The sequence below is a fragment of the Vitis riparia genome, chromosome 3 (assembly GCF_004353265.1).
Source record: "Vitis riparia cultivar Riparia Gloire de Montpellier isolate 1030 chromosome 3, EGFV_Vit.rip_1.0, whole genome shotgun sequence".
Taxonomy (NCBI): Eukaryota; Viridiplantae; Streptophyta; class Magnoliopsida; order Vitales; family Vitaceae; genus Vitis; species Vitis riparia.
In genome coordinates, this window is record NC_048433.1 from 1,883,928 (window position 1) to 1,896,485 (window position 12,558).

The 12,558-nt window shown below is 36.2% G+C and overlaps 3 protein-coding genes across 5 annotated transcripts in view; 1 reads left to right on the forward strand and 2 right to left on the reverse strand.

Annotated features, from left to right (window-relative positions):
- LOC117911693 (transportin-1-like) overlaps positions 1-4,260 on the forward strand; it is a 61,041-nt gene extending 56,781 nt beyond the window's left edge. Inside the window, 6 exon segments of the mRNA XM_034826094.1 lie at positions 706-777; positions 861-985; positions 1,623-1,674; positions 1,756-1,824; positions 2,965-3,024; positions 3,920-4,260. Of these exon segments, the coding sequence (XP_034681985.1) occupies positions 706-777; positions 861-985; positions 1,623-1,674; positions 1,756-1,824; positions 2,965-3,024; positions 3,920-4,003 (462 nt within the window). The 3' untranslated portion in view covers positions 4,004-4,260.
- An 898-nt stretch (positions 4,261-5,158) lies between these two features.
- Positions 5,159-7,883, reverse strand: LOC117910454. Of its 3 annotated transcripts, none has more exons than XM_034824539.1 (6): positions 7,753-7,883; positions 6,999-7,075; positions 6,828-6,919; positions 6,176-6,324; positions 5,987-6,068; positions 5,159-5,549 (listed from the first exon to the last, which is right to left on the reverse strand). In XM_034824539.1, the coding sequence occupies exons 2-6, from the start codon at positions 7,033-7,035 to the stop codon at positions 5,436-5,438; spliced, it is 474 nt and encodes a 157-aa protein (XP_034680430.1). In that variant the 5' UTR covers positions 7,036-7,075; positions 7,753-7,883; the 3' UTR covers positions 5,159-5,435. The 3 variants fall into 3 exon arrangements, with proteins under 3 accessions (XP_034680430.1, XP_034680424.1, XP_034680434.1); XM_034824533.1 differs by having other exon boundaries at positions 7,701-7,883; XM_034824543.1 differs by lacking the exon at positions 6,999-7,075 and having other exon boundaries at positions 6,828-6,949; positions 7,701-7,883.
- A 699-nt stretch (positions 7,884-8,582) lies between these two features.
- LOC117911098 (serine/threonine protein phosphatase 2A 57 kDa regulatory subunit B' alpha isoform-like) lies at positions 8,583-12,458 on the reverse strand. Its single transcript, XM_034825284.1, has 2 exons — positions 9,717-12,458; positions 8,583-9,258 (listed from the first exon to the last, which is right to left on the reverse strand). The coding sequence occupies exons 1-2, from the start codon at positions 10,983-10,985 to the stop codon at positions 8,896-8,898; spliced, it is 1,632 nt and encodes a 543-aa protein (XP_034681175.1). The 5' UTR covers positions 10,986-12,458; the 3' UTR covers positions 8,583-8,895.
- Between the last annotated feature and the right edge of the window lie 100 nt (positions 12,459-12,558).

Genomic DNA, 12,558 nt, shown 5'->3' on the forward strand with positions numbered 1-12,558 from the left:
AAGTTCATATAAAAGAATATATTTAGTTTTTGCTGATTTATAGATTTGTGTGATGCTGATTTTTCTACTTTATTTGGAGTCATCCTCATAGACATTCAACCCTGGGTTTCTTCTTGTTGCCAATGTAACTGATTGCTGATGCCTGATTGTTGCGAAAGCACATTCTTTATACTAGGTGTAGATGCTGCCTTGTCCTTTGTTTTAAAACAGCAGTGGCATGTGCTTTGTGGCTGGAAGTTATAGTTTCTCTCTTCATATTTCTTGAAGTGGTTTCCTCTAGTTAATAAACCCACATCTTTGAGTGTAGTGCTTGTTTCCTATAATTCTTTTTGTAGTTGAAAGTTTATTAATGCGTCGGAAAAGGTGCACTAGTTTGCAAATTGGTGGTATATGAAGTACATGATTCCATCAATCACCAGCCCTGTGAAATGCCCTATTAAGTAGGTCTTATTCAACTTTGCATGTGTAATTCTTTGAAGAAAAAGTAAAGGAAGGGTCAACTTATCTGGCTCTGCACAACTGCCATCATTGTTCTTGATCCATTTTCAATATCTTGTTCAGAATTGTCATGGATTCTAAATGTAAGATTGTCCTATTCTTGGTATTTTGTACTTTTCTGTATCACTATGAAAAGAGTGCATCATCTAGGTTGGTATCCTGTAGAATAGATGAAAGGACACTGACTGTCTAAATTCTCAATTTCAGGTTCATCAAGAAGTTTCTCCAATTGTGATGACAGTTATCTCATGCTTAGTTCCGATACTTCAACATGCTGAGGTGATTGTCTTGTGCATTTGTGTGAATGTTCTGGACTCTTTTTTTCTATTTCTGTAAATTGTATCTTTCCTGATGATGACCAGGAGCTCAACAAGTCACTCATAGAAAATAGTGCCATCACCCTTGGGAGGCTTGCTTGGGTCTGTCCAGAAATTGTGTCACTGCATATGGAGCATTTTATGCAATCATGGTGTACTGCTTTATCCATGTACGTATTTGCATGATCACAGACCAAGACTTTATGTATTCAGGTTTTTGTTTTTGTTTTTCAACCATGAAAGATCTCTTGATGTCTATTTTTTGGAGTAAGAAAGGTGGCATCATCTGGTTTTTGAGTTTAATTATGGAAGGAAATCAAAGATGCTCAGTGTACTCCAACTACCACGTATGCTACATGGTTTGATGCTATAATTAAAAGAATGATCTGAAACAGATTAATCTAAATGCTTGAAAATTACACAGTACCAGAATATAATTAAGCTGAATTCAACTGCATCAAATTTGGACAACCAGCTAGATTTATGCTTAATTTTGTCGAAACATTAGCAATGTGAATAGAAAATACATACACATCCTACTAATTCTCCATGAAGTTTATAAAATAACACAAAATCCTCAAGGATTTCATCATGGGCTGGGAGTGAAACAATAAGTGGTAGGGACTGCAGAATGAAATACTTTCAAATTTTTGCAATTGTGCAGTGAACTAGCAACTACTCCTCTAAATGTGTGGTCTAAGCGTGTCAGTGTCACTTCAGTTCTGGGCATAGCCCTGGTATCTATTTAATTGGACTTAGCACAAACCCTGTGACAACAATTTCTCATAACCAATTCTTTTGTGGCAGGATACGTGATGATATTGAAAAGGAAGATGCTTTCCGAGGCCTATGTGCCATGGTATGCATCTGCTTCTTAACACTTCAATTAGATTCAGATCTACAATCTAATATTTTCTTGGGTGTTTTCAAATGTCTGCAGGTTAGAGCAAATCCATCTGGCGCCCTTAGTTCACTTGTTTACATGTGCAAAGCTATTGCAAGTTGGCATGTAAGAATAGCATTATCATAGTCTTCAAAACTTTTTTCTGATGGGTAAAAGGAAACAGTATAAATAAAATGTCAAAAAGGGTGCACCAAAGTACACGGGACGTATATAATGACAACTGACAAGCGCCTAAAAAAGGATAAGGGAAAAACAAAAACTACTCCCCCCTCAATAAGAACCCAGCCAATCAATGCAGTTAAATAAGGACACTGGGCCTTTAACTATATACAACTTGATCCAAGACAAGAAGTTACAAAGAAAGTTTTGACCTATTGGTTAGAACGCTCCTTATTATGATATGATCTTCTATTTCTCTCATTCCAAACTGTCCAAAAGAGGCACAGTGAGACTGCTCCCCACACTTTTTTCTGTTTCCTCCCAACAAAGGAACCACACCAATCAAGCAAAGTCTCCCTTAACCCGGGGAAGGTAATACCCAAGAGACACCAAAAATGGAGAACAAAATAGGCCACAAAGACGTCTCCTTAATACAATGTAGCAGAATGTGGTCAATTTTCTTCTCTTGGATATTATAAAGGAAACATCTATAGCCAACATCTAACCCCTCCTCTAAAGTTGATCTAGAGTCAAAGCTTTTCCCCAAGATGCCTCCCAAGAAAAAAACTTGCCTTAGGTGAAATCCAGCCATTCCAAATAGCTCCTACCAGAAAGGGCACTGATCTCCCAAACCCTAGAACAGAGTAGAGAGACTTGATGGAGAAATGGCAAAACGCCAATTCTATTTACAAAGAAGGATCTTATTGAGTGAGGAAAGACGCCTCAATCCCAAACCCCTTTTTCTCTTGTCTGAATAGATAGTAGCCTGGTTCACTAAATGTGACTCTCTCTAAAGACCCACCACCCTCGAAGGAAGTCCCTTTGTATCTGTTCCAACTTCAAACACACAATTCTTGGCATCTTGAACAATGACATGAAGTAGATAGGCAAGCTAGATAAAGTGCTCCTAATTAGAGCGAGTTTTCCTCCTTTGGAGATATATTGTCTTTTTCACATTGCCAATCTTTTATGAAACCTCTCTTCCACCCCATCCCATACCACCAAAGAGTTATGATGAGCGCCTAACTTAACTTTAAATGAAAATGTTTCAACTTCTTTTTTCTCCTAACTTAATGGCTGCAACAGGAAATAAGGAGTGAGGACCTACACAATGAAGTTTGCCAGGTGTTGCATGGTTATAAACAGGTTAGTAGTGCTTTCACCCTATGGCATCCATGCTTGTTGTCTAATTGTTTTATTTACACTCAGGAGTTCTGCTCACCCAAATAACCCCTTGGTAGCCATGTTGTTTCATGGAGGTCATAATCCTTGAAGATTATCATGCATTATTATGCTGGTGAGAGAATTATGTAGGTTAGCTAGTTGTTTGTGGGACCAGTTTTAAAACATTAGATGACTTGAAAAAGTCATCAATCCTAAAGTTCCAAGTAAATACAAGTTTTCTTAAGCCACTTGCTTTCTATGTGAATAACTCTGAGCAGACACTGCATAATAAAGTTTTGAAAAATAAATAAATAAATTACTAAGTGTCTGTTTGTATTTTTAAAATCAGAAAATGGTAGTAATTTTTATATAAGATATAAGAATTCTTAAAGGCTTACATTGAAAAAGTAATGATTTAAAAAAATTGAGGTATAAAATTTTTTTTATTACCTTAAATTTAAAAATTTTTGAAAGTAATTTTTTAAAGATGGAATTTAAATATATACTTTTTGTACAAGATGTTCGAATGAACACTAAATAAATCACTGAACCTGCACTTGCCTCCCTTCCTACAGCAAGTGATTGACATCTCTGTGGACTACACTTTTTTAGACCTTCACCCTAGACAGTGTAGTTTCATTCTTTGCTTCCTTTGAAAATAATATTATGTTTCTTTGATGGGTTTCTTGTTTTTGGTTCATTAACTAGGCTTAGTAAACATGACACTGGGGGGTGGGTGGTAAATCTTTGTTGTGATTATATCTGAATATCCATTTATCGTTATTCATCATAGCATTCTCAAGTTCAGTATATTTTTTATGGCAAGTAAACAACATAGAACTGATGTAACTGGTGTCTTTAACAAATGTTCTGGCAGATGCTTAGGAATGGAGCATGGGAACAGTGCATGTCTGCCTTGGAACCTCCAGTGAAGGACAAGCTGTCAAAATATCAAGTATAGTATTCTTCAGATTCCGAATATCATCTTCTGAACCCCTCTTCAGAACTGTATATCTGCACCACTAGCGTTGTTGTTTCGCTCATCATCAGGTATTGGTTGGAACCATTATTTGATTAAGAGAGAAAAGTCCGATTTTCATCCCCATTTTTTTCAAGCAAAGGCGACAATTTTGCCAAGTTCTCATTAGAGCGTGGAGCTAATTTTTCTATTTTCTCCAAATGGATTGGCCACGCTGAGACTCTATTTCGTTCGACAGAGAGGAAGAAACTGAGGATTGGGATGTGGATATGGTGTATTTTTTTTTTTTTAATCTTTTCTGCGGGTTTTGCAAGCTTTCTAGAGTTTTTTTTTTTTTTTTTTTTTTTTTTTACCTTCTGTATTCTATATTTAAAGGTTAAGTACATATCTTGTTCTAGCTTCGTTTCCTGGTTTTTTTCTTTTTGGGTTAAGAGTTTTCCCCTCTTTATATATATGGTTTCAGTGGATAGGTGGAGCAGTATACTTTGTTGTAGGACTGTAACTATTATTTGAGGGGGGATGGAGCTGCATTATTCTTTGCAATATTCAGTAGCTGTGGGATTTGGATTGGATTTGGCAGAACAAATAAATTTTTTTTGGAGATTTGGGTTGCTTGGTTTCATGGAAAATTAAATTTATTTGGACTTGAATTGGTGAATGTGCATCATCAGACTAAGCCATCGTCTATGCATCCTTTGCATCATACCTCAAATTTATTCCTTATTTTATAATTCTTCCTCTACCTGGGTACTTTATATACATATATGAAAAGATGCTGGGTGCTTTGGATGATTGTTTTGAGAGAAAATTGACATCAAATATTCAATATTTGTTTAGGGTATGTTGGATTTTTGGGAAGTATCAAGGAAAGGAAAAAAAATATTAGGAAAAATAATTTTATTATGATTGGTTGTATTGTAAAAAATATTTAATTAAAAATTTATATATTTTAAAATCATTTAGTCTTTATATAAAAAAGTTGAAATATGCTATATGAATTTCAATTTATTGCTTGTAAATCTATTCTTTAAATTTATCTTTTCTTCTGACAAACCCTTGTTTTTCCCAGGATTCATCTGCAGAATGTGAGTGTTTATCTCCTTTTCTCTCTTTAAATGATCACGTACTCTTCAACACTAGAACCAAGAGTTCTTGAATGGTATACATATACCCTTTTTCACCTTTCGTCCCAATTACAAAAAGTTGTATAACTGAGCTTCTAACACAGCTCAATTCTCATAATAAATAAAATGAACTCATGAATCATTTCATCAAATCTTCTCCCAAAAATGGTTCCCTCTGCTGTTTCCACCATGAGTTTCAAGCTTTCCCACTTCAAAACGGGCACACGGAGTTTTGCTAGCAATGCTTACTGGTAAAAACTGGAAGAGTAGGCTTGAAGAACATCATTAGATCATCTGGTTCTCCGAAGAAACATAGTCAAGAGAAAGCAGAGGGCAGAGTCGATTGAGGATAGCGCAACGATGAGCGCTGCTACAAGAACAAGAGTGAGAATAGCAGTCTTCAGCTGCAGGAAAACAAGAAGAAAACATCAGCTCCTTCTCAACCTCCAACAAGTTTGAATACCCAAACTCTGCCCAAATGGTAGAGGTTTTTCTTAGATTTTGTCTTCATAAATACTTGTTACTATAAGAATGGAGAGCCGAAATTTTCAAGGTAATAATCAGCTTGTTCTAAATTCTGAAGGGGCTCACAACTGAACAATTTCCATTGATTGATTCTCTTACGATTCGCATGCCAGAAACACATGAACAAACATATGCAGAGACCTCATTTAGAGGAATGGATCGTGTTTTTGATGTCACGTATCCGCTCGGTAGCCAGCATACTCGTCCTTGTTATTATATCATATCAATGTCATTAAGGGGTAAAATTCTACCAGGGGTGATAACAATAATGAATGGTAAAATTACCAAAGAACAGACTCAAAATTTGGATACAAACCGTGCTTTGGAAACTTGGCCACTCTATGTACTTCAGCTGACTAGGTTGGTCAACCAAAAAATCAAACAAGGATTTCAAAGCCCTGCAAAAAGATGATAAAATATCAGTCACTTCGCAATTCTAAATCTTATCTTCTCATACTATATGTAATTCGACATAATGTGCGAGAAATATGGAAAGTTAGAATACCAGAAGGCTTCCTTAATTGAACTCAACAGAAAGGGCTCCTTGGGGGAGTCATTGGCAAAGCTCAATTCATGTCGATTTCTTCCTGCATATGCAACACATTTGGAGCCAAGTCGCTCTTCATGAAAATATCGAATCCTTCCTCTGGGAACCTGCCATAAAAATTAACCAAATCTAATGCTCAAAAGAAATACCAACTATCTTTCTTCGATCAGCAAGCAAATAACATTGCCTACCAATAGATGCATCAGAGTACACAGATTGTATACAAGACTGTGAAAAGGCAAAAACAAGAGAGAGAGAGAGAGAGAAATGCAGTAAGCCCCTCCCTTTACAAATAATCAAACTAATCAACCAAGTCGATTATAAACATTGTCACATCATTTAAACCCACCCCAAATGCCAATAATATCCGGAATCTTTCAGCAAGAACTTACGTACAAAGTTTATCAAAAAGAAAAGAAAAAAGAAATATAAGCTTACCTTTCTACATACTATCCCAACGACATTACAACCTTTAAATCCATTTACAAAGAATATAACTAATCAACCAAGCCGATTATAAACATTGTCACTTCATTTAAACCCACCCCAAATGCCAATTATATATGGAATCTTTCAGCAAGAACTAATGTACAAAGAAATCTAAGCTTACCTTTCTACATACTATCCCAACAGCATTACAACCTTTAAATCCGATCCCATTACATCTCTGATCCCGGAATGGTAGTTCAGGATGAATCAATCCTACAAAAAGGTCGAGCACAAACATATAACCTGAATTCAAATTTGCCCACAATCAAAACCAAGGGGGAGAGAAAGGGACCTGAACAAGCAGGCAACAACCCAGGTAGAATCATCATCCTACACCAAAATTGGCTGCCACTCTTATCTAATCTACTACTGCAACATAATACAAAAGTTTTAATTCTTATGAGTAACAATATTTGTATATATAGTACTAACAACTAACTAGGAACCTTAAATTCTCTTGTTTGATTTCATGTGGAAAATATAAAAGAAAACAAATATATTGGAAATTATTCAGAATTCCAAATCCTTCATTGTTTATATAGAAGAGAAGAAAAAAAAAGGAATAAATTTGGATAAACATCTAACAACATTTTTTCTTCCATTTTCCCCTCAATTTTCTTTTCTCTACTTTCCCTCAGACTAGCAAGGTCCAAACGGAGCCTAAGAGAATGCCTCAACCATGCCCAATAGCTCTTGAGTTCCCAAAACCACTTCCTCACAGCACTTTATTTTCCATTAAAAATCACATTTTTTTTCTTTATTTTAGAAAAATTTGAAACAACCCAGATTAAAAAAATGATAAAATAAAAAGATTTTGATCAATTTTTTTTTTCTTTTCAATCGTTAGTCAGTATTTATCAAGTTTTTGAATTGCTAAAATAAATAAAAAATCTGATATTAATATATGAATGTGAATGTGAATTGTAAATTAATGAGTTTAAGAAGCAAAAATTTGGAAAATTTTAACCATAAACAGACCCATTTCTGCACTTACTTGGTTTCCAACTTCCAATAGACCTTCACTGAGCAACCATTTCAAAACCTACCTCCCTGAAACGATGGCGTCCTCGTGGGTCGACCGAACCCAAAACCCTAGTTCTGGAGGTGCGCGCAACAGAGGTAGAGAGGAAAAAGGACGATAAGGAGAGGTCAGGGGAGAATAAAACGGTGTCGTTCAAAGGAGGTTTCATTCACCTAGAGCTAAAAGTAAAACGACACCAGGATTTTATTAAATATTATTTTTGAAAAATTGGTTATTTAAAAAATAAATATTTAATTAAAAGGCTGAAATAATTCTCAAATAATTTTCATGTTTTATTTGAAAAATAATTCATTTTTAACGTAAATATCCTTTATTATTTTAAATATTTAAATATAGGTTTTCAAGAAAAAAATTATTTTTATAACAAAATAAGGAGGATATTTTTATTAGAATCAGATAAAAAAAATGTTAAATTTCAAAAATTAGCTTTTTATCAACCCTTTTAATCAAATAATCCTTTAAAAAATAAATAAATAAATGATAATTATGAGCAGTCTATTAAACTTTCTTTACAAAACGAGTTTATTTTTTCATTAAATAAAGTTTTTAGTTCGTTTTTTTCAATCAATGAAACCATTTTTTTAAAAATAAGAATAAAAATAAAAAAATTCAATATTATAAAAACCAAATTTAATCTGAATGCAATTTGATTCTCTTCTGATTCACTTTCATTCTTATCCTATTTTTATTCTTGGTCTTGTATTTAAATATACTTACTAATGTATTCTATTTTTTGATACTATTTTCGTCCATATTCTCACATACCCAACACGTCTGATACATATATCATTTAATTTTGGAGAAAATTATAAAAATTTTCACTCACCATATGCATTCTAACAAGTGAAGCATAAGCTTCTTTGGAGTCAAAAGAGTCACTCCAAAAGTAGGTGTGGATTGAAACTAGGAACCCAGAGCATGTTGGGGCCTACTGTGTGAAGAAGAAAGAAGAGAAACAGAGTGGGAAGGAGAGGAATTATTATAATAATCCTTGGGCTAATGCAAAATACTATTCTAAATCGTGACGAATCATTGCATTCCAGTATCGCTTTCTTCATTTTCTTTTGTTAAATCCGTCTGTTTCCATTGTCTTTTGATGTATAATAAGTAATAACAACTGCCAGCACAGACTCTCGAGTTTTGTTCTTCAGTTGGAAACACATGTACAATGTGGTGGTTGGAGGAACTGATTCTGGGCAGCAGTAGCAGCAGTAGCAGCATCAGCAGCCCGTTCAATCCTTTCCCATTTCTCTCTTCTTTGGATCTCCTCTTGTTGAGCTGCAGATTCTCGGAGTTCAAGGTTTATTACACACTTGGAGTATAAACACGGCTCCATTTCTTCCAGCATCACCTTCACGGTTTGTGTCAATTGGCGAACGCTTTTGCTCCAGTGCCATTTAAGGTTCTTCTCCATGCCTTCAACTATCACTGGAAACACCTCGTCCATTGCCTCTTGTGCCATCTTCATGAACTGCTCGTTGTTCAATACGTAGAGGGCACGCTCTGCTACCTGGGTTTGAAGCAATTTAAGGATTTCGGATCAATCAAAACAATGCAATCCATGTAGGGATGATCAGTAACATCATAATGGAGATGATGTTTCAGAGAGGAAAGGCAACTCAATCCAGGAATCCCAGAACAGAAAAGTCCTATTGCTGGAAACCAGGAGATCTTTCATAGAAAAAAAGTTTCCCACACTCAACAATGAAGTAATGTTTCAAGCATCATGGTTTGGAAAAATTCTCAGGGAGTGGTCATCAGTTTTCCGTTTGATTGCAGAGGAAACTTGGGGGCAATGGAAAACTTGTCGGGTTTCTAGCAGCTGTGAAAAAAAGTTATAATCTCTCCCACAACTTTCCGCAATCAAACAGAGCATAAGGGAAAGGAAAAGGATTCATTAGAACCACTTGTTAATATTTAGAAGAAAGAAAAACCTCAAACTCAAGAACCATGAAAGATTCATCTTACCTGTGAGTTCCAACTGTTTAAGCACCTTGTGATTTGGGTGAATAAAGGCAGAGCCAACTTCCTATATTGCTCAGGATCTATAATCTCCACCAATTCTTCCAGTTCTCCCACAAGTAAAACTTGTTTCTGGCAGTTTGTGATCGGCCAGTATTTTAGAATACCTCGAACAACAATCCCACCAAGCACAGGCTCCTTCTGCACAAACTGGGAGACACAGTAAGCCAGCTGCCTATGGTAAACCTGCAACCCCTTGGGCTTGTGCAAGGGAATAAGCACTCTCATCAAGAATAGCTTGTGCTCTTCCTTGAGTGGAATGGTGAAGCCATTGATTATGCTGCCCCAAATTTCAAGCAGATCGCCAATGCCACAGGGCCGCTCTGTCTCAAAAACATAGTGCAAGAATACATCATTCATTGCTTTTCTCATGAATGATCGGTAGAAGGTGAACTTGGAATATATCCTGTGGTACACGTTCTTCAAGCTTTCCCGTTCTCGTGGGTCTTCAGATTGGAAAAGGGAGAGGAGGTTGAGAACGAATGAATGATCTATATGATCACGCAGTGCCTTGGCATCTGTGTTGAGGACTAGCCGAAGAAGAATCTCATAAACAATTTGCAGGTGTGGCCAAGCAGGTGCAGGAGTAGAAGCGGTGTCTTCCTCATCAGGTAAGTCAAAGATGACAGAGGCATTGGAAGATGGAGGGAGGGGGCGAAAGAGGTTGGCAGATAGCATGGCAACCAGAGGTGACAAAATTTGATCATGGAGAGGCTTCTTTGTGGACTTCACAAGGGAGAGAAGTTGACTGAGCTTGAGCCTCTTGAGATCTTGCTGTGAAGGAGATTCAGAAGGATCAGTAAAGGTGAAGACAAAGGTGCAGTATGTGATGATAGAGAGGAGCTCTTCATTTTCGGAACCCAGAGAAGATTGTTTCCCACTGTTGCTGAAATGGCCATTGCCATTGCTCTTAGAATCCAGATCAAAGAGGTACTGAAGGGTGGTGGTAGGTTTTTTCTTGGGAGAGGCTTTTGGGGTGTTTCTTTCTACACCCATTTCTCTCCCTCTCCTATCTTCTTGCCTATCTCCTTCTAACAGTCTTGCAGAAAGGAAAAAAAATGTTTGATTTTTTCCTTTTACCTTTCTTTCTTGTTGGGTTTTGAAAGAAAGGCCAAAGGACAGCGATGTTTCATAGGGAAGAAGCCTTGTAATATCCGATGATGGAGTATATGGATTTTCCCTAATCACAGATGAGACAGGTAAGCTGAGGTTCATGTCAATGGGAGATACTTTCAGTTCTTTCTCCCCACCCGGGTGAGTGCCACATGGACTTCTCTAATAATGAAAGTTGGTAATCACAAACAGCTTGTAGCAAACACATCAGGGGATATTCGCAAGAAGACAATAGCCTTGTTGGATTTGTCTAGTCCACCATTCCTGTGCCTCACCAACCTATCACTCTGGACCTTTTGGACTACGGGTCCACAGCATGCAAACCGCTCATTACAAAAATCAAACCAAGTAGGGTTTTCTAAGTTAACTGTTTGGAAGGGTATTTGAAACCAAGAATTATAGATCAGATCAACAAAGATAAGAAAAACACATATTTAATACATATAAAGCAGGAAAATTTTGGCCTATTCTGCAAAACACTTGTACACATATATGCAACGATCTAAAATCAATGTGAACTTGAGCATAGTTACATAGTAGAAGCTAAAACAAGGGCCACAGGAAAAGACAAATAGGGAACTAAGTGGAAAGATCATGCATGAAAACAAGGGAACTGGAAACAAAGTAGGTTTAGATTAGACCTATGAATCTGGAACCTGGAAGAAATTGAGCAAATCAGAATCCCTTTTAGGCCCCTTCAAGTCTGCATCAATAAAACAGCATTTATCCATATGCAAAACTCATATGCCTATTCATAATAATAGCATCTGTACATAGAAAGATGATTATCAAATAATTGTGATGCATTCTTGACAAGGCATGGTGGTTATATCCTAGGTGTCAAGCATTTCTGGAGCCTATCAATAAATTATAAATAACTCTTGGCCACATATTGATAAGCATCTCAAGAGATTAATAAACTCAAAAAAACCTCAAAAAAAAAAAAAGGGGTGGAAATATTAGTGAAAACAAAGAGGGTAGCATAGATGATTAAAATATCAAGGTCAATGATTGTATCTCCATTCACAATTCAGTACTCTCATGACAGGCAGAACAGAGGTCTGGAAGGTTAGAAGTTATTGAGAAGCAAAACCGTCTTCTTCTTCTTCTTCTTGTTCTCTTCTTCTAGAAATACATGAGAGAACACATCCAACTTCCCAACCATCACAGTCAAGAGGCTAGTAACCATGACTTCAAGAGAAGCAGGAGCAAAAATCACAGGAATGCATATAACAAAACTCATATGCCTGTATCAAAATAACAGTGTCTAAGCAAGTATGACATCATATCATATGTACTGAAATATGATTAGAAAATAATTTTGTTTGACATTATATGGTAATCATAATCACTGGCACCAAACTTCACATTCTCACTCATCCTCTATAACATAGGAATAACTCTTGGCCACACATTCATAGAACACATCCAACTTCCCAACCATCACAATCAAGAGGCTAGTAACCATGACTTCAAGAGAAGCAAGAACAAAATTCAGACGAACGCACATAACAATTTTTCCAGTTGTTAGTATTAGTTACCTATCCACAAAACTCATATACCTGTATCAAAATAACAGTGTCTAAGCAAGTATGACGTCATGTCATATGTACATGAAATATGATTAGTAAATAATTCTGCTTGACATTATATGGTAATCATACCCTTATTTTTA

What these genes read in the sequence shown, in the direction of transcription:
- LOC117911098 (XM_034825284.1), bottom strand. Translation starts at nt 10,985, where the DNA reads ATGAACCTCAGCTTACCTGTCTCATCTGTGATTAGGGAAAATCCATAT. An exon ending in TAAACAGTTGGAACTCACAG is followed by an intron (nt 9,259 to 9,716) that starts GTAAGATGAATC and finishes CTTCAAACCCAG; the next exon opens with GTAGCAGAGCGTGCCCTCTA.
- LOC117910454 (XM_034824539.1), bottom strand. Translation starts at nt 7,035, where the DNA reads ATGATGATTCTACCTGGGTTGTTGCCTGCTTGTTCAG. An exon ending in GTTGTTGCCTGCTTGTTCAG is followed by an intron (nt 6,920 to 6,998) that starts GTCCCTTTCTCT and finishes ACCTTTTTGTAG; the next exon opens with GATTGATTCATCCTGAACTA. An exon ending in GGCCAAGTTTCCAAAGCACG is followed by an intron (nt 5,550 to 5,986) that starts GTTTGTATCCAA and finishes GTTTTCCTGCAG; the next exon opens with CTGAAGACTGCTATTCTCAC.